Below are 21236 nucleotides of genomic sequence, written 5' to 3'. Positions count from 1 at the left end.
TAGAATTACTTTCAAAAACCACAAACCTGCAAGGGGAAATAGGATTTGCTGGATCAGATAAGATTACTAGTCTATCTGGTCAGGCACGTTCAGTGCATAGCTTTTTAGAAAAGAAAATGAAAAAGGCAGGAAGCAATGGTGAATAAAACTAATTTTACAGTTCAATACTGTATCCGCTTTTACAGTATTTTAAGAAAATTTTTTAAAAAATCTCACCCAGAAGAAAACAATCTGGTCTTCTTATTTCCCTGTTTTTTTCTATTACAATCAATAGATAAATTCTACCATTTGCACCAGCACAAATACAATTTCTTAACCTAGCTGAGAATCATCAAACACTGCTTTGGCACAACATCCCGATAAGTGTCAGGTGTTTGCCACTCACATCAAAATTTTGCCATGGTACGGAAAATGCAAGTGCTTGTGCATGTAAGCAAACACAGAAAGACCCAAACTATTTTCTTTATTTACAGCTATATGACCAAATACAGATAAGCTGCTTTTCACTAGTTTCACCACAGGCATAAAATATTTCAGACTCCAGGACTACTGAGAAGCTCACAGTTTTTTTCACCAGTCATCATGCTCCAAATTTACAAGCCTAACTCAGATGGTTATTACTGGGATGTACCTGCTTAAATCCCTTCCACAGATGGGAGAGTGAACACTGTTCGTGCCAAGTTTCAGTCTGGATTGAATTTTTACAGCTGGGTCATAAATTTGCAGATTAAAAGGGTTCTAATGGAAACACAGGTACAGCCTTAACTACAGCAACATGAACAGCAGCAATGTAACACTGCACGAGGGACAGTCTGCAGTACAAGCAGACCAGGAGTTACCCAAAGTCGCGTTATTTCTCCCCAGCAGTGGCGGAAGAAGGCTGGGACATGAGAAAACCCATGCCAGGTATGAAGTTTCAATTCAGATGTTTTTCCAGAAAGAAGTGAAACTTTTATGGTCTTACCATTCTTTTAAGTTTACTGCCCCAGAATGTGAAAAGTCCAGCCCTTTTTTCCCTCCTGCTACTAGCCCGTCTCGCCTGTGCCTGACTTGTCTGCACCCTGTCCTCTCCTGGTCACACTTCCTTGCACTGCATGCAGACCAGTATGTTAGTAAGAATCACAAAAGGCAGTGGTTACTCATTATGAAGATTATAGATTTCACATGTAAAAGTGATCCACTGGGCAATAAAGAAGAGGTTTGTCCCTGTAATTTCTCTTTCTTCGTGCAGGTGCCATGGGCAGATGTCTTGGTGCAGGAGCAGCTGCAGTCCCCCAAGAGCCCTGAGGAGCAGAACAGGCACATTTCAGTGCTGGAGCCAGCACAAGTCTTGCTCACAACCCAGTGATCTGCCTCTAGCCATGGCTTTGTCTGCTCAAAAGTGCTTCTCCATCAGTGATACATAACGTCAAGTGTGTGATTTCTAAGCCACTTCTGATGAGGTGACAGCACACATCTCTGTCTTTGCAAACACTCTTGTGTTTTGTTCCTCTTTTCGCTCTTCCACATATAAAATCATGCTGATTTTTCAAGTTCATTGGCCTACATCTCCTCTTTGGCACAAACAGCTGATACTCACATTTTGCTGCTGGGTTTCCTGGGTAAGGAACAGAGCAGATACACCCTCCTTTTTGCCTTCAGAAGCATGCTGGGGGACAGCATGAGGCAGCCGGGCTATGGAGACATCCCACGGGATGCAAACCATTGCTCCTGCCTGGTGCTGCCCTGCTCTGTCCTGGCTCTTGCACCAGGGCTGCAGCACCCAGGGCTTTCTGCTGCTCTGCTCAAGCTGGCACATTGCTCAGTCACCTCGCCTCGTTATCTCCCCCGAGCCCCACTCTGCCCTCCTCTCTGAGCAGTGCTTCCTTTTGCAACACATGCAGTGTTTCTTTTTGCAGCAGTGGCTGCAGCTGGCTGATGTTTGCAAGGCTCAGGGACCCCAGGATCAGGGCAGAAGCCATGGCAAGGCAGCACAGGAGCCTGGAGTTTCTGCAGCAAGACATCTGAACACAAATTTTGCTACTGGGGAAAATCCTGCTCAGGCAGTGAAAGCAGAGAAGGAATCACATCCATTTCCCTGAATGAGTTTTCCCAAGCAGTAGTTTCAAACACTCTTTAAATATCCTTAAATTAACTGCTAATTTTCTAACTAATTTCCCTATTATACTCATTACTAACCATGCAGACTAGAGCTAAAACTGGAAAACAGTCTGATTTATTACTACGTGCTTTTCCATGCACATAATTTCCTGAAACATTCACATTTTGGCTGGCCCCAGATTTTAAGACCAAGCATAATTCTAAAGACATTTGGAACAATGGGAAAATGGGGATAAATATTTTTTTTCTCTTTGAAAACACCTTCACTAAATGAGTGAGGCCTAAGGCTTGCCAGGTAACAACCCTTGCTAAGGTCTGGAGCATTGACTACCTCTAAAGAGGAGTATTAAAATATATAGTCGTTAGAGGTTGGTGACAGCACCACACATTTTTCCTGCTGTGTCTGAGAGAGGTCTTGGGCAAGCACAGGGGTCTGGTGCTTTTTTGGCCATTGCTGTGAACATTTGCATTGGGAAAATTTTAATGGTCTTGGAGAAACAAAGGCAGGCTTGCTGCACCGGCACGGGCGGCGACAACCTGTGGCCATGGAAACATGGCTCGTGCCCGGATTTTTTTGGTGTCTGATTTTTCAGTAGATGTTGTAATCTTTTCCATTTCAAATCATTCATGCAAGAACATCTCATTCTCTACAATGATAAAGCTATCAGGAGTCCTGACATGTGCTGCTCTGAAGCAAGCTGATTTGAGGAAAATCCTCTGCAGCTAAACAATTGGCTCAAGACAGTGCAAATATGCTGCTATTTGCAGCACATCTTACCTGCATAGAGCCTGGTCTCTGGAACCTTTAATATTTTGGGTTTAAAGGGAAAAAAAAAGCCTTAAACATTCATAACCTTTTGCATCTGAAAACAAACAGAGAAAACAAGGATGCACAGTTTTTGCATCCAGCACCTGTGAGAAAACAAGTAGGCTCTTTTCCCATAAAACTAACCACTAAAAGAAGGGAGCGGAGAGAAGTGGCGCAGGAAAGCTGACACTGCTGGGAGTGCTGCTTCCCCTCCCAGCAGGGCTGGCTCCAGGCAGACCTCTTCCTTGCTGGCTGGCAGTCCCTGGGTGCCCAGGATTTTGGGACAGTTCTGTGCCCCCAGCTGTTGCTGCTTCCAGCCCACCCAGCGCTCCCTTCCTTCATTCCCCTACCTGAGAGAGATTGGAACTGCTACCTTCCCACTAAAAAGATTCAGTTTTGATGAAGCACCGTTTTTCAGAGTCATGTGGAAATAATCCTGACCTATTCCCCTTGCAGTTCAGGTACTGAGAAACCAAGAAACTAAAGAGAATTAAGAAACCAGCTTATTTGACTTTTGGTGTTTGAACTGAAAGAAATCCAAAAAATGAACCAAACTAGCAGGGAACGGGTGGGATCTTTAAAGTACTCAGGTTTGGGCAATCACATCTGGTATATTAAACCTGACGCTTCCCGTGTAGTAGAGCCATTTCCTTTTATTCTTTCTTTAGAAAAAACAACAGAACAGTAAATTAAACACAATCTTCTCTTCAATTCTCAATTCCATGCTATTTTAGTGTTGACGAATCAGGTCATGTAATAATAAAATTCCTGCAGAAATACGATCTTAACCGTGTAACCTTCAAATTGCAGTTATGCTGCTGTGTGCATTTAATACTGTACTTGACATTCACCTTTTACATTTCACTTCTGGATGACATTAGGATCTGCAGAAAAGACCTCCTTCAGCTCTCCCAGGTTACCATTTATTTCAAAGTATCCCCAAGGTCTCCAGCACGGTTTAGATCAAACTTGCAAAAGTCACTGCTATGAGCAGTTTTTGCGGGTCCCTTGAGCTGTTCCTGAAAACAGGTTCCATTGTGTTCATATTATGCTTTCAAATTTTATGGCTCATTTTTAAATTACATGTTAATTTCTAAAAATGTTAAATGGCGAGGAAAAGTTGGCAAGGACCACACAAAATCACAGCACTGTTCTGCAGCTTGTGTGTCTCTCTGTAGCACTTATGTGCATGGCTACACCCTTACATTTAAGCACTCTGTAGGAATGTGGGACTGATCCTGCAGTGTGCCGAGGGTCTCATCAGAGGTGCTCAGTGTGCTGCAATAAACGACCCAGGAGCATGCTTTATAAATCACCAACTTTGCAGCATCCAAAGGAAAGAAAGGAAGGAAGGCAAGAGGAAAGAAAAAGGCAGTAGTAATGAAAACATCAGAAACAGAGCACACTCCTGAGTATAAACGTCTAAAAATAGAGATCAAACATCTTTAAAAATCAGCTAGTCATTCAAGCGTTTGTTTAAAACCACCCTCTTTTCCAGGCCTGCAAGTCTTTATTTTCCTCACTGTTTTTATTTGTTCTGGCTTTTCTACTGCACTAAGTAACGTATAAAGTGAAATCAATGAAAAATCTGCCTACAGAAAAAGGACTCCCCGTCCTGCCATTTCATCTTTTTTTCTCTTAATTTTTGCTTTCCTTCACTAGACAACGATATCCCAGAAGGCTGTGAATTTTTCATTTCCTTGTACTATAGCGATGCAGAACGTTTTGTTCCTGCAGGTGACTGACGATAGGGTGCTCAGGGAGCACTGCAGCGTGATTTCAGAAAAGTCAGCATTTTAGTGATCCGTAAACCAAAGACTGACGTTGCCACTTTAGATTTATGTTCAGCCTCACTCCAAACATTATTAGGTCTTTCCTTGTAGATTTCTGGAGTGCTTGTTGCAGTTGATTCTGCATGCATTTGCACAACAAATACAGGTAGACAAGTCTGGTTTCAGTTATTCCTGTCACACAGAGAACCCGCTGTGAGTGACAGCATGCCAAGGAGTTAGTAAAAACCAGTTCTCCAACACGGGTTTTTAACTAAACAAAAACACTGAACCAAGCCTTTCAGTCATCAGTTTAAGATGCATGTTTGACCAATAACATATATTTTTGTGTTATACCTGCACCAGGATTAATCAGAACTGAAATTTTCTGCTTTAAGTGAACACACTTGTGTATATCACGTTTTTTACCTAAGAATATCAGCTTACAGCAGAAAGACTTACAGAAACCTGACATACCCGAGGATGGCTGCCCTCTTCCCCGGCTGCTCCGTCCTCCCCGAATCTCCCTGCCTCCCCAGGTCTGGGGAAACAGCAGTGAGGTCACTGCATCTGCTAGGGCTCCGACCTGGGCTTTGCTGCTCCTGCTCCAGCACTGAGCCTGCTTCCCACGAGCTCACGGTAATTGTGTGGAGGTATAAAACGAGGCTGCTCTGCCGACAGTCAGTTATATAGCCTGTCCTTGATCTTTATGTGGGATTTCCCAGTCGCATGAAGCCGGAGTAGCATATGGTCCCGTGTTTATAAGCATGTTAATGACTGAAATGGGAAACTCTACAACCCATTTTCCTTATAAACTTTAAACTGCAATTTCTTGTTTTTGTTATTGGACACTGCACTTGCAGGCTGTTAATTTGGCGTGGGCTGTTGGACACACGTGGCCACGCTGACCCCGGGCGCTGGGTGAACAAAGTACTCCAGACACACTGATGGACCTGAAATCAGGGTCCAGCCCAGAACCAGAACCAGACAGGGTGAGTAAGAGTTCTTACTCATGATCTGCTACAAAAAGTTACCTTTCCAGGGAAGCACAATAAAGAATTTGTTTAAACTCCAGTGACTGCCTGTCCTTAGGGGCACAATGACTTTGTCAAATGATTCTTAAAAATAAAACATCAATCAGTTTTCACTCTGTGTGTTTTGAAATACTGCTTAAAATATCTTCATAAATGAAAACATACAGTAGGGACTTCACAATCCTGCAACAGCTCCTTTCTGTTAGAAATTACCGGTTTTGTTATACGAAACTTTTCAGTGGGGAGCTCCTTGTAAGTGGTGACATTTCACTAAAAAAACACACTTGCCGCTTTCAGAAGGGCAAGAGAGGTGCAGTCACCCATACCCTGTTATTTGCTTAACCAAAACATATTACAGCTATTTTTGAGAACATAGATACAGGCCTGGTACACAACTGCACCGAGTACTGCCGACCCAGCTATACAAATCACAAAGAAAAAAACACTAAACAAGTAAATCAAGCTTATTTATCTCTCTTAACCTAACAGTTGTGGATAATTTCATCTGTTTGAAGTTAAGTTTCATAAATGGACAATAACTTGAAAATATCCGCTTTTTTCATGAAAAGCTTAATTCTTGCCTGTTACAACATCATCAGAAAGTCATTAATGGGATTGTAATTTTGTAGCTGAAAGGAAGCCTATTTGTACCTGTATTTCCTGAATATTCACACATATATAGCAATAATATAGAAAAAAATATCATGTATATACATGATCTTTTTCTTTCTATATACTCCTTGTCTGCTTTCAAAGTGCAAAAAGAATAAAACTATATTCTGAGAGCTGCTGGTCTGTTTTCATCAAAGGTGAAAATGTTAAGCAAGATATTTAGGAACTGACTTAAATACGATCTCAAGAGGAGTTCCAGGAATGTCACTTATGAACTTTAAGGACAAATACACTAGTTTTTAGTCATTCCAGCACAGCTGGTGAATTTACACAGTTACAGTGTGCCTCTCTCAGTCTTCACATTAATGACCATATTTTTCAGTGCAGCTTGAAACTTGTCAAGAACTTAATCCGGTAGCAAATTTATTACAAATTTTAAAAAGTCATTGTGTCCATTTTTAGGTTGTGGCATAAAGCACAGAAAAAAAAAGTTTACATTTCTGAGCTGCTGCATCTGTTCTTGAGTAACTTTTCACTTAAAAATAAAACTTGGCAGACAATACACTTCTAATGCAGACCAAATGCATTTTGCATGTTGAGAAAAAAAATTAAATGAACGAAGAGCGTTAATTTTGAAACTTATTAATTGTGCGTGCACTATTCTTCCTCTCCAGGATATCTCACTTCTCTACAGGGCCCCCACTCGTTCCTTGGTCATTCCCAACAACCTGTACACACAAAAATCCTCCTAATCCCCACCACAGAACTCAGCTTTGTGGCCTCTCCACATGGACCAAAAAAATCACAAGAAATGTGCCAGAAAAGAGAGAGCAAACGCTGCAAACTTGAGAGGTTGCAAAGGCACCCAAACCTGCCTGCCAGGGAAGCCAAGGGGAACCAAGTACAAAATCTAAATCTGTATTAACTTTACTGCAAAATCCTCCAGTACTTTTCAGCAATATCCACCCCTAAAGTAACGCTGCCCTCAGGGTAGTCCCTGAGGGTACCAGAATAACCTGCCAAGAAAGGCCCAGGATGACACATGGGGCTGCTGCAATGAGTGGAAACCCAGAGACACTGGTGGAGACCTTCAGAGATTGGGGTGCAAAACTTCATTTCTTTCAAAATTAGGTTTTGGGGGTTTTTTGCCTTATGTCCCAAAGAAATATAGAAGAAGTTGCACAAGAGGAGCCTTCCAGCATTCCCTGCCTCACTGGGACCTAAGCAAGTCCTGATCTTGCCCTGATTTACAGCAATTTAAGGGCATGAACCAGGCAGTCCCACGTGCCTTCCTCTGACTGGTAACCCAGTGAATGATATTACATCAGGTTTTTATGTTTTTATTTATAAGACTAAAATAATAAAGTATGTGTAACCCTTCAAAAAAACAGTAAGACAAGGTATTTAATGGCCAAGTCTGTGGCCCCTTAGGTCAGCGCACTGTATCTGGAGAGTGATGCAGAAATTAGTTTACACTAATGCCTGTATTCCTAAGAGATGCATGAGCACCAAAGGGTCACATACTGGACAAGGCACTCTGAGAACAGAAAAGATGCTGTACAACAGGGCAAGGTGTTCATGTGCACTCCCCTGAAGGGCATATGACTCGTCTAAATGTCACAAACAGCCACCTTGAAATTTCAAAGCCCTCCTCCTCCCAGCTGGGGCCATGGAGTACTTCAGGTACTTCAGTCCTCCTCTAGTCCTCCTTCATTGTAATAGAATGCTCAAGAGTTTTCTCATTCCTTAGGCTTGTCTTAATGCTGACAAAGAGCGGCCTGTGTCATTTCAAAAATTATCCCCATTGCTCCATCCCAAAAGCAAACCAGCTTCATCAGTGGTCAGTAACAGCACATAACTGTAACACTGCAGGTAGAACTTGTCCCGAGAATGAAAGGGTGGACAGGATTTATCCACTCTGATACCAGAGGATGGACAGGAGTAATCTACTCTCATGCAAGAAGATGGACAGGAATGTCACTGTCATATGAGAGGACTGACAGAAGTTACCCAGTCTCACAAAAGGCACAATCAGGTGACACTTATTCCAGGACACACTGTCTACTGAAGTTGTCTGTAATAGAAATCATGAAGAAAAATATCCCTTACCTGTCCGATAGACAAAATTGCCTTCTGTCTCTGATGATGATGGAGACACCAGTTCTTCCTCAAATTCATTGGAACTAAATGAACCGGAATGATTCCTTTGCCTTGTTTTTTCCATCATAGCTGCATTAGTAGCCATGACATGTCTCAATGAGTCATTTAGGTAACGATTCAGTAAGCTGCTTTTGTATTTGGGGGGTGATACATAATCCTCATTGGCACTTGTTTCTGGTCTCACTCCTGTTTTTATTACTGAACTTTCAGTTTTAATCACAGTGTGATGAACTGGTTTGTTATATCCCCCTTCATTCATATGGTTTCTTGGAGGATTTTCTCCATCTGAAAAGAACAAACACACAGTAATACACTGAGTACCTAACACTAAACACGAGGCTTTCTCTACATGTTTTGAATTGCGGTAAATATAACTAAAACTAGTCAGTAACTTCAGCATTAGACAGTGATTTTAATTTCCTACTGTTCACACATTGCTCATAGTAGTTCCCATGGTTCTCAGATGTTCCAGATATTCTAAATTAATTAGCTGTAGAAAACGGTCTTTGAATCTAATTTGTTCATGAGTAACACAAGGCAAGTAGAAAAAAAAATGAGAAGTGCCCTAACTCAACAATAAGCATTTAAAAAGCCGTGTGAATAAGCTGAATTCTTACTATCATAACTTGAAATTTGGTTTGCCTGAATAGCACAGTATATTTAGGTGCACTTGCTTAAACTGTACTCTTTTAATTGTTCTGCAAGCAATCTTTTCAAGGAAAGTGAGTAGAAATATGAGTACATTCTCACACTTTTCAAGAAATGTGAGTACAGACTGAAATTGGAACAAAGATATTTGAAATTGAGTACAAATTGAGACATACTCTTCTAAAAATTCACATACAGATTTCTGACAATGTTCTGTAGCATTTGTTCCTGTCATTGCATCTCCATGTCACAACTGTCTAAAAAAAGTGCCCACAGACAGAATTAATGCAAGTGTTCTATTAAAAATACAGGGTACCTCTAAAAAAAAAATCCTGCGTTTGTTAATTTGAGTAAGAAAGAGAATTCCACTGCATCCTTTACAGAAAACAGTTGCTAGTAAAATACATTAAATCAGTAACAGTAATATTCAGTTTACCATCTAATAAGCCCCACTGAAGTAAATCAGATTCTCTTGTTAATGATGTATATTGCTAGAGCCCTTCCATCAAGTAAAGTAGCAGTCAAGTGATTCCTCATTTCTTTGTACCAACAAATGTAATCAATTTTTTTCCTTTAATGCAGATTAAAGGAATAAGCTTATAGAATGTAATAAACTAACAATTATCTTTCCAGCAACAGTGAAATATAATAACATGCAGTCAGACTGTCCCCTCAAACAACTTACACAATCCTGCTTTGCAAGGTTGCACAGCAGTTGGGAACCAAAAAAGGCACCTAATTCACAAAAAAAAAAAAAATACAGGCAGATCCACTGAGGGTATTTTGTGACTAAAAATTAGATCTAATTTAGGGTATCTAATACTTTCTAAATATATTTCAATCAGTTTAAAATCGATAAAAGAGCATCAACAAACCTTCAGAGCATGAGTCATCGCTGCTCACGCTGAGTCGCTCAGCATTTCCCTGAACATACTTGTTGTACAGTTTGATTCGTAAAGCCCAGCTAAGGTCTGGTTGCCTGACAGTGTTCTTCAGGCGACGTCTTGCATTGGCAAACCAGTTTGATACCTGCATACAAATGAGTGTATTATTTCCCTTGGAAATTACACAAATAAACAAACCCAGAGTTTTACGTATGCTTCAAGGATACAGCAAACAAGAGAAATAGGAACAGAAGTCCATGAATTTACCACTGAGCAGAGCAGGAACCTCATACAAGGAGGCAGGTTCAGGCTTCCCACACTTCCCAAGTGTTAGCAAAACCACATTATCACAAGGTTTCAATTAAGGTGCCCCAAATACTAGTTTTACATTTATCTTTCTTTTTTTGAATTATTTTTATTTTAAAGTCCTGAACTTTCAAAATGAATCTTCCTGAATTAGTTTCAATTTAGGAACCAACTTCCTAAATTAAAACTAATATCTAATATTCAGGGATTTCCTTTGATATTTACATACGTTGCAATAAGGCTGTTGAAGAGTAAAAAGCATTCTGAATTTGTAAATACAAAAGCCCAAACTTGCCCTTGTACTTTAACAGTACTCTTAGTCGGACAAGCTGTGGGCATCAGGAAAGTCTCACACAGAGTACAATGTACTTCGAGTCACTGCAGAAATCAACCATTTGCTCTACAGGGCAACACTTTTTACAAACTCTTTTGGCTGTGGACACCCTAAAAACCAGCAAAGATGCAGACTCCTCACAAGGTGACTATTAAACAATAGTCTGGTTCGTCTTCCTTCCCAGCTGCAGAGCATTTTTTAGAGTGTGACATAGCAGAATGGGTACATGTCAGTATTCCTCTAGCATACAAACTCATCACAAAGTCAGGCTCAAATGCAGGTGTTACTCAGTGTTTTAGGCACTGCATGAGCAAAAGGGCACAGTATACCCTTCTGTGCCAGCAGTGCTGATTAAACCACCAAATGTGGTTTACTGCGTGTACCTGCAGTGACTTTGCATGAAAGCACACCTGAGAAAATGCTGGCCTTGATTCTCCTGCAACTTAAAAAGATATAATATAGAAAATACTGACAACTGTAACTTTACTATGAGCAAGAGCAGAGGCAAGCAACCTACGTTCTAACAGCATTTGTTTAATGATAAATAAGATCTTAAAAGTGCTATTTACCCCTTGAAGGAATAAGTGCATTTTGACATCACCTCTGCAAGGAGACAGAGTAGCATCGCTTGCCAAGGAGAATGTAAAGAATGTTAGGAGCCTACAGCCCCCCTCACATCTTTGTGTTGTGAACATGCACACAGAGGAAGCCAGAGACTACTGTCATCATATTCTTGCTTGGAAATGGTCATACCATTTAATTTACATCAACCTGCAAAGCAAGATCATACATGTTTTATCAACACATGCTACCCCACTTAATAGAGAGACAGACTGTAGACCTTAGTGCTGGATTTTGGCCCTAGTTTTGTCATCTGTCTATTGTAGCTAAGGTTACTGTATAAGTCACATTGAAGTATCTAATTATTCTGGATCAATAATCCCTTCTAAAGTGATTATGAGAAAAATAAACATTATCTGCCCAAAGAAAAAGCACAGCTTCAGTTCAGAGTCCAGCTAGAACTTAGCAACGGTGCCTTATGCCTGTCACTTTGATTTTACTTAAGATCACATTTACACAAAACAGGGTTCCACTGAAAATACAGTGAGCCCTGGATCAGTGCTCAGATGCCAAATGTGTAACTTTACAACATGTAGTTTACTATGGCAGGTTAGAAAACCAAAACTGTAGCTGGCAGAGTAAGTAATTTTCATTCTCATCTGAGGCTACTTGCTTGTAATCATCATATTGACACGGCAGTTTTTATAGTCAATGAGATAGGGTGGGCTGGAATCCATGCACTTTCTAATGCTGTTAACAAACTCACTCCAGACCATTCAGCTGAAGCAGCAGTCAACTGCTGCATGACAGTGTAATTCTGAAATCAAGTATTTAACAGTAGAAAGGGATCAATCCAGGGTCCTAATGAACAGGATTGCAGTAACTGCAGCATTTTACCAAACTGACAGCTTTCCAGCCTCTCACAAGAAAGATTTCATTATGCTTCATTTTATTACATACTGAAATTTTTCATCAGTGAAGTGCCTTTTACAGAAAAGAAAGATAGGGTAGTATTAGTGTGATTCATACATAAAAGCAATTAAATTTAGCAGGAGTGATTTCTGCATGGTACTCTTGGTTTATTTTGAGCTCATTCTTCCCATGCCATTGCTTTGCTTTCTGCATATCAATATGAAAAGATGAGTCATATTTTAAGTCTTCTGCTATGAGAGAAGGGAATAGTAGTATTTGATCATTATTTCATAATGAGATAAATATATTGCACCTTGTTCTCCTGTTCTTTGTGGAGCAGATGATTTTCAGTGCCATCACACAGCACATACAGGACAATCAGGGGATCCAGTCCAGCCAGCAAGGATTTGTGAAAGGCAGGTCCTGCTTGACCAGCCTGATCTTCTTCTACGACCCACTTAGAAGATGAGGGAAAGGCTGTGGATGTGTCTACCTGGACATCAGTAAAACCTGACACTATTTCCCACAGCATCTCCTGGAGAAACTTGGATGGGTGTGTTCTTTGTGGGGTAAAATACAGTTTGGGTGGCTGGGCCCAGAGAATGTTGGTGAAGGGAGTGACATCCAGCTGTCACTGGTCACCAGTGGGGCTCCCCAGGGCTTAATATCAGGGCCAGTCCTGTTCTTTATCAATGATCTGGATGAGGGGATTGAGGGCACCCTCAGTCAGTTTGCAGAGACACCAAGCTGGGTGGGAGTGTTGATCTGCTGGAGAGCAAGAAGGCTCTGCAGAGGGATCTAGACAGGCTGAATCCATGGGCTGAGGCCAGTGGTACAAGGTTCTACAAGGCCAAGTGCCAGACCCTAGCCTTGGGTCACAACAACCCCTGCAGTGCTACAGGCTGGGGACAGAGTGGCTGGAAAGATGCCTGGCAGAAAAGGACCTGGGAGTGCTGGTTGACAGCAGCTGAACATGAGCCAGCGAGTGCCCAGGTGGCCAAGAAGGCCAATGGCATCCTGGCCTGGATCAGCAATAGTGTGGTGTCAGAGACTGGAATCATTTGGCATGTGGTCTCTTTTGCACCTTAATTCATACAGAGGCATTTCTAATAATTTTAAGAACCAGACCGTAACATGTGGCCAGCAGGACCAGGGCAGCGATTGTCGCCCTGCACTCAGCACTGGTGAGGTCACAACTCAAATGCTGTGCCCAGCAATTCACGAAGGACACTGAGGTGCTGGAGAGAGTCCAGAGAAGGACAGTAGAGCTGGGGAAGGGTCTGGAGCACAAATGTGGTAAGGAGAAGCTGAGGGAGATGGGGGTGTTTAGCCTGGAGAGAAGGAAGCTCAGGGAAGACCTTTTTGCTCTTTGCTGGAAAATCCTGATTTCTAAGAGATTCAACATGAGATTCAACCCCTCTCTCACTCTTCAGTCTCGGACAACCTGTGGCTGTGTGCACTGAAGAGGCTGCATGGCCACAGGCTGTACAAGTCAGCACACTCACCCTGACCTCCAGCCACCGCGTGTCTCCTTCAAAGGTAACACCAGCTTTACCACTCATTTTAACTAGCCCCAAATGTTACATTGTTCATCCACGTGGCCTTTAAAAATCTGCCTGCCTACTGCTGTAGGTCCCACTCACAAAGAGTGCCAGTTTGCACCACACTTACCTAAGGCATTACAATAAGAAACATTCAAAGCTGCCAAAAAACATCCAACCTTTCCCATGGTCTCAAGCTGCACTACAGTGACCTCCAAAAAGAATTTTAAAAAACCCCCAAAAAAATTATTTAGATAAAAGCCAGTGGGAAAATCTTTGTCACATAAACCTCCCAAGAAATAAGCATCTTGAAAAAACATACTATGAAACTCACTGTTCTTGTAAAGTAACAATCCTGAAGTTCTTTGAGAAGTAAAAAGACAAAACCAAAGGGGAACGATAACAGATGTGCTTTCCAGCATTCATTTTTTTACAGCACTTTAGTTTTTCCCTAAGAGCATCAGGTACTTATATCAGCATCATGAAATATTGACCCTCTGGCTTTACTTCTGAAGACACATCTTCAATTTTATTGTAATTTGTTCTGCTTCAGTGTTTAAGAGTGGCCAAACTTTCAGAAAGGGAACAGACATCAAGCAATTCTCCTCCTCCAGTAATCCAGATATGCCTTTATAAATCTGAATACTATTAAATCCATAGCAGCACATGACTGATGTACTAATCTTTGTACTGAAAAAACTTCTTTTCAACAATACACCCATTCATATTTCTTTCTGGAAGGAATATACAGCCATTTTTCTTTTTTATTTCATAAGAACATCTAAACCAAAATTTAAAATAAAATAAATCAAGCACTGTGGTAATAACACAAATGAAAATGTAGCATATTAATAGGACAAATTATTGGATTCTGAATTGGAATCTAATTGGAGTAAAATATAAAATGCCTTTTCAAACTATATTGCTTTTTTGGTTTCCTGCTTTGGCAGTTGTGGAAGTAGAAAACTTTGGACTTTTGGACTGAAATCTGCAATAACATTTGCCTTGAGGACTCCCAAAGACCTTGTTGGCCTGCACAGGAGAAAGTAAGCCCAGAATTTGCCCCAGATTTTGCTACTACTACTTAAGAAACAAGATGATTTATGATTCCTGCAAAATCCTAACTCCTTGAAAGAGTCTGACTTTTCTTCAGCAGTGCAGTCAGACATGCATCTGGAAGAGTCCCCTTGCTGTGCCACTGCACCCAAAAACAGGGGGGTAGGCCAAAGTATTAGTGAAGTAAAATAAATTAATTTAAAATCAGCCAACTGCATGATAGCAAAACTAATGAAAATAAAGTTGTGGATGATTTGATATGTAGATACTAACAACAAAAGTTATTAGTATCTGCCTGTCATTAGTTTGTCCTAATAAAAAAAGTGAAAAACAGGGCTGGATATTCACCTCTTTATCTCACAATAGGATTGGTTTCATCTATGCCATGGTCCTGAAAAAGCTCCTTTGGCTAGATGGTACATGTTTGAAGAAGGCTCATTAGATGAAAGAAAAGCACAGAGAGAAAAGTAACATCTGTATTATCAATATTACTCTGACCAACATCATCTTCCAGGCAGCTGCTGAAGACCTTTTCCAAGGTCATCAGTCAGGTGAAAAACAAAAAAAAACCCCAATCATTCATTTCCTAAGTGGCATTCTGGCAGAAACTCAAAGGGATATACAGCGGTATCTTTTGCCTTTCCTAGGGCTTGTGACGACAAGGTGTCAGCACATGAGGGATGCTGGGAAAAGGTAGCAGCTGTCAGCAGACAACAGCCTCCAAAGGAGTGGAAAGCTGTGGGAGCAAACACCACGGGACAGCACTGAGAAATGTAAAAAGAGAAGGAAATATCAGGTCAGCAAATGTGAAGGCGTTTCACCCAGAGGAAACATCATACACTGATTCCTGGTTCTCTAACGATGTCCAACAATATTACTAGATTAGAAAAACAACTTATAGGCAACCCTGGTTGATGCTTTTGCAAAGTGCCCCTCCTGGGACAGAAGCAAAGCTTTCCAACAGACATCAAAGCCCAGTTCCAAACCTGCTCTTGGTTATACCACTTGTCTGAAAGAGCACAGCCTTCAGGAAAGCAATATCAGATGCACCCAGTGTGACTGAGATCACAGCCTGGCATGCTCTCTCTCACTCCTAGAGAACAAAAATTTTGAACTGGATTACAAGGTTGTTCTTCTGGGGCATCCAAAAAGTAGGTGTGGGGTGTGTGTTGTTTAGCTCTTTGAGGCTCAGAATTACTGCTGGTGCCAGACATAAGTATTTACATCTCATACAGATGCTATCATATTCCTGAATTAAAAAAGCATTGCACACAAATGATGGAAAAAACACCTGGGATTTCCCTTTGATGGTGTGCTTCTGTAATTGAAGATAGATGTGCCTGTTTGCACAGCCCTTGCAAATATTATAGTTCATAAAAACAAAACTGGTCAAATTCAGTTTCAGTGTAAATCCACTAGAGTCACAGGGGTCTAAGAGAGCTAACTGCAGCCCTCCCCGATTATTTTTAATTTTATTCTACACCTTATGTAGATCATAAAACTCTGTACAGTAGTGGCTATGGCTCACTTGATGCTTTTGTAAAGGTTAACACAGTTTATCCCCATCAGGATTTATCAAAGCTGCCACAAGAGAAATTCTACAAAAACCTACCATTTTTCCCATTCTCTGTTCATTCCAAGGCATTTTTGAAAGAGCAGCAGAACTCCTCAAGACAACATTAATATGAAAGTGTCCCAACACATATTCTGGATATATGTTTTAAATCTCGTGTAAAAATACCAGGATATTCTAGGAGCCATAGTCCAACAAAGTACTCCTATTGAATTGTGCCATTGAAGGGATAGTGTTTATGTAATCATAGTTTAAACCTTTCATGTATATTTTTTAAAAGCTAGACAAGTTGGTTTAACTATATCTTCCAGTTATAACAGGCATTTTCTGAGACATTAATATTATTTTTGTCAAAGCTACAGTGTTTTTCCTAGTGCAGTAGTTTCATAGTTAGGTACTGAAGTGTAAAAATTTCCCATTTTGCCATTACTAGAATTGAAGTTCATAGCACAGGTTTTCTTGAAGGAGCACTCAAAATAATAAAGCTGAATTACCACCTGCTTTTTTCTAATACTTAAGATTACTTTGATCTCTTTGTGTCCTTTGCAAAGTGACACATAATGTGTTAGGCAGAGTGATGAGGACCCAATCGGGCAAACACATGGGTTTCATTTTATGCACCTAGCAGTAGCTTGCAGTAAGGAAATTAGATTATTCACAATGCATAAATCTTTGCAGCATCCAGACCTGAGATAGCATCACTTGGCAACTGATAGCATTTAACCGCATATTTCAGTAGAGTGCCAGATGGCAAAGAGAACAAAGAAACGAGATTTATAAACGTTTGCAGCAAACTTTATGCCTCTTATAGCAAGACAACTGCCAGTCTCTTCAGGGGAGTATTACCTGAGAGAAAACAATTACTCCCCATGTATAATTACATGACAATGATAATTCCTGCAGGACTGTGAAGTGCAGACACTGTGTGCTGAGCCACGGCACACAGTGTGTACGGTAAGGCTAATGTCCATGCAACAGGTGATGACAGCTATTACCAGAACAAAAGAACAGTTTCCATCCTAGCCCCTTTTCAAAAAGAAAGAGTAGCTCCCTGCAATTTTCTCAGCAATTCCTATTCTGTGCTGAAATCTCCCATGACTGATTTCTTTTACTTGAGAATTTTTAAAGACTAAGCAAAAATATTTTCATTGTATTTATGAATGAGATGAAAGGACGAGGGCATCTATTCCTAGGAGGGCAAGCATACGCTTTTTGCTGATTGTCTTTAGCACTCTTCCAGCCACAATAGCTCAGATGTGATAATTCTTGTTTGAGAGAGACAGTCCTGCTGGAGGGGGAGAGCCCAGAGGAGAGTGGAAGAAGGAAGTGCACAGGACCCCTGGTCTTGCTGGCTGCACTGATGCTCCCCAGCACCCAACACTGTCCCTTGCTCAGATCACAGAGGAGCTTTGGTGGATGCTGTCCCCATCCCTCCCGTCCATGAAACGCCTCAGAGCGGCGTTTGGAGGTAGGGGTAAGGAGTTCCCTTCCTTACCTGCACCAGGGTCATCTGGGAGCCGAGGGCCAGCAGAATCTTCTCCGTCTTGGTGGGGTACGGGTTGTCGCGGTGCTTGTAGAGCCACTGCTTGAGCGGCCGCGCCATGTCCTGCAGCGCCTGCCGCTTGTGCCGCACCTTCCCGCCGCTCTGCCGCACCCTGCCGCGGAGAAGGGGCGCTGAGCACCGGAGCGGCGGGACACCTGCCCGCTCCCCAGCCCTGTCCGAGGGGGACACAGCTCGGGGGTGCCCCAGCCCCGGGGTGCGCCCTGCCCGGACGAGCCGAGCACCGTCCTAGGGGGTGTTCGGGGACTTTCCACAGCCGCGACCCTCGGCCCGGACGACTGCTCAAGAGAAGGTGATGCCACCAGCCCCCCGAACTCCCCGTGGAGGGTCTGGGCGAGCGGACTCCGAGCTGGTGAAAGGCAGCGATAACGCTGCGGGCCCGGGCTGCTGCCCCGCGGGGATTTCAGCGGGGCCAGGGCTCCGCCGGTGCGAGTGTCCCGATGTTTGCGGCGCTCGGCACCTGACAGGCGTGCGGCCGGGCCGTTTACTGAGGAGCTTTCCAGCGCCGTCAGGCCGCACCTCGCACGGCCAGCCGCGCATCCCGGCTGCGGGGCTCGCTGCCCTGTGCTCAGCCTAGCCTGACTCTCCCGCCCGGATTGATTTCCCGCTGACACGCAGAGATACGCGCGGCACCGAGCAGCTCCTGGATCATTTCGCTCCTCGGAGCCGGCGGCGAGCGCTGCTCCCGGAGGAGCCGCCGTGTCGCTCCCAACGCCGCCGGCAGCGACAAGAAGGCAGCGCGCAAAGCCCCGCGCCTGCCGAGGGGGACAGAGGATGTCGGGGGAACGAAAGCCGGGTTCCGTTAAAAAAAACGAACAAACAAACAAAAAAAAACCCAGAAAAACCTCCACAACAAAAAAGGTGAAGGTGTCCCTTTGTAAATAAAGGCCTATAATAAAAAGTGAGTGAACAAAATCGGAGGAATCCTAAGGAAAGCCCAGAGGCTGGCGGGCCCGGCGGCAGCGCTGCGCGGGGCGGAGGGGCTCCGGACGGCGCTGGGTGCCGGTGGCGGCGGCAGGGGGCGCCACGGGGCCGTGCCGGGCCGGGCCGTGCCGAGCGCCGCGCCGCTGCCTCGCCCGAGGCTCCCGCGGCAGCCCCGCGCCGCCGCCACCGCCTGTGACAGCCCGGTGACACACCTGCGTGCTCTCGGCCAGCACCGCCGGGAAAACTGCGAGCTGATGCAATCGCTAAGGTGGAAATTCGTCACTACGAGCAGCTCGGTTTCGCAGCCGCCTAACTGTGCTCCTCGATCTTTACTTTGTAACACTAACCCGAAATGTCTGGTCAGCGCTCGGCTGTTCAACCCTCCGAGCTACGGCTGACAACACGCCAGAGTTCGCACGTCCTCTCATCACCTTCTATTTCACCTGTTCCAGCATAAAAAAACAACCTAACCCCAAAAACCAACAAACCAAAAAGAGCCCCCCTCCTCCCCCTAAAAAACCCCAAAAACAGCTTCGTGCGGCTTAGCCTCAGCTGCCGTTTCAGCAAACCGATTCTAACATCACATTATCCAGCCCCTGCCTAGCATCGCGCTAGTCCGTTTTAAATCCCATCCCTGGGAACGCACCGACAATGCAGCTCCTTCCCGCGCGTTCGCCCGGCGCGCTGCGAGCCCGCGGGGACGGCGGAACAAGTGCCGGGGCCGCGCAGTGCCCGCCCGCCTCGGCCCCGCGGCACGGCACTGCCCGCGGAGCGGCCCCGCCGCCGCCCCGTGCCCGGGTCCCACACGTCCCGCCTGGCGCCTCCGTTTTGGAGACTTTAATTGCATGAAGCGCCCGAACAAGCCGGGGGAGCGCCGGTGTTCCCGGTTTGTTTTTGTTTGGAGGCAGGGAGGGAGGTCAAGCGCAGCAGGACAGGAGCGTTTTGTCTGGCACATTCCAGCCCGATCGGACGCCCCTGCATCACCTATTGCCGGAATTTCCCACCGTAGCCGAATGAGAATCCCAAAGAATACGGACCCGGGGGCCTGGGGAAGGACCCAGCTAGAAACCCATCTCGCTACCCCAAATCGGCGACGCGGCGGCCGGGAGCGCCGGCAGCGCAGGCAGGGCCGCCCCCGAAGCCGGTGCGCGGCGCGGAGAAGAGCGCACGGCATACCCCGTCCGCCGGTTGCGCAGGCTGAGGCTCTCCTTGATGGACGGGCTGTCGGGGAGCAGCACCTCGGCGTGGTGCGGGCCCTCCACCACCCCCACGTAGGACCGGCCGCTCCGCTCCCGCTCCTTGGCGTCCTCCTCGAAAAGCACCTGGCCGCTGAGCTTGCTGAAGACGATGGTGTTCATGGTGGGGGGCTGGGGGCCGCCGTCGTGCTGGCCGCCGGCTCCGAGGTGCGGGGGCTCGCTGTGCGCTGCGGGGAGGCGGCAGCGGTCACCGGGCAGCCGCGCCGAACCGCCGAGACCCGCCCGGCGCGACCGGCGGGGGGGCAGCGCGGAGGCACCGGGCGCCGCCTGCCCACCCACGGGGGGGGAGGCAGCCCGCCCCTCCCACGGTCCGGCCCGCTCTCACGGCCCCCCCACCCAACCCCGGTCCGCTTCCTCGGCCCGGCCCGCTCCCACGGCCCGGCCCGCTCCCGCTCGCACCTCGCCGCCAGCCTTCGCCGCCCTCCTCGCTCCGTGTCGCAATAGTTCAGAGCGCGGGTTTTCTGTCGGGTTTGGTGTTTCTGTCTCGCTCGCTCTCTCTCTCACTCCTTTTTTCCCCCCTTTTCCCTTCCCTTTCCCTCCCCTCCCCTCCCCCGGAATGATTTTCCCCTTCCCCCTCCCCAAACGGGGAGGGAAACAAATTGTTTTTAACGACCACCAAATGCGCAGAGCCGGCGCCCGGAGGCACAGCCGCCGCGCAGCCACTCACGCTGCCGGGACCGCCGCTCCCCATCCCGGGGGGAGTCACCTCCGGCGAGGGGACCCCAGCAGCCCCAGCCAGGGCACGGGCCCCGCCCGGGCAGAGCGGCGTCGAGGGGCGGTGCGTGGAGGGGCGGTAGGAGTCCGGCCAGGGGCATCTGAGGGTACGGCAGTGCACGGCCGGGCACTTCACCGTCTGTATGTGGGAGTCCCCCGGGGGAGGCGGCTGAGGACACCGGCTAGTGTCACGCTGACCGCGTGAGAGACCCCCGTCGGGGGCGCGGGGCTCAGCCGCAACCCTGTGCCACTCATTAACACCGGCGTTTAGTGATGCCATACCAGGAAACATCTCCCACCGCGCTTCTCCGTCTTCTCTTGTGTGTCGTGTGTCCCCCCCTCGCCCCCGCCCAAAAGTTAGAAATTCGCCCCCAGTCCAAGCCGGCAGACAGCCCGCTGCCTTTAGCATCCTCGGCGCGGCCGGCGCGCTCCCGCGGAGATACGATGCTCAGCTTTCGGCGATGTCTGCGGACATCCCCCGCC

General features: G+C 45.4%; 1 protein-coding gene across 3 annotated transcripts in view; it reads right to left on the bottom strand.

The window, feature by feature from the left end:
- Nucleotides 1–20809, bottom strand: part of MKX (mohawk homeobox) — a 48669-nt gene extending 27860 nt beyond the window's left edge. Inside the window, exons 1-6 of one of the 3 annotated variants that reach the window (XM_085050454.1) lie at nt 20439–20564; nt 19960–20206; nt 17794–17953; nt 10007–10160; nt 8433–8768; nt 297–1283 (exon numbers count right to left, since the gene is read on the bottom strand). In XM_085050454.1, the coding sequence (XP_084906580.1) occupies nt 1120–1283; nt 8433–8768; nt 10007–10160; nt 17794–17953; nt 19960–20141 (996 nt within the window). In that variant the 5' untranslated portion in view covers nt 20142–20206; nt 20439–20564 and the 3' untranslated portion in view covers nt 297–1119. Of the gene's footprint in view, nt 1–296; nt 1284–8432; nt 8769–10006; nt 10161–17793; nt 17954–19959; nt 20207–20438; nt 20565–20706 lie in introns of those variants that run through there. The other 2 variants (XM_085050453.1, XM_085050452.1) reach the window with 2 other exon arrangements.
- Between the last annotated feature and the right edge of the window lie 427 nt (nt 20810–21236).

The sequence above is a fragment of the Lichenostomus cassidix genome, chromosome 2 (assembly GCF_008360975.1).
Source record: "Lichenostomus cassidix isolate B80296 chromosome 2, HeHo_3.0, whole genome shotgun sequence".
Lineage (NCBI taxonomy): Eukaryota > Metazoa > Chordata > Aves > Passeriformes > Meliphagidae > Lichenostomus > Lichenostomus cassidix.
Note: the sequence above shows the minus strand (reverse complement) of the source record. Positions and strands in the feature narration are given on the sequence as shown.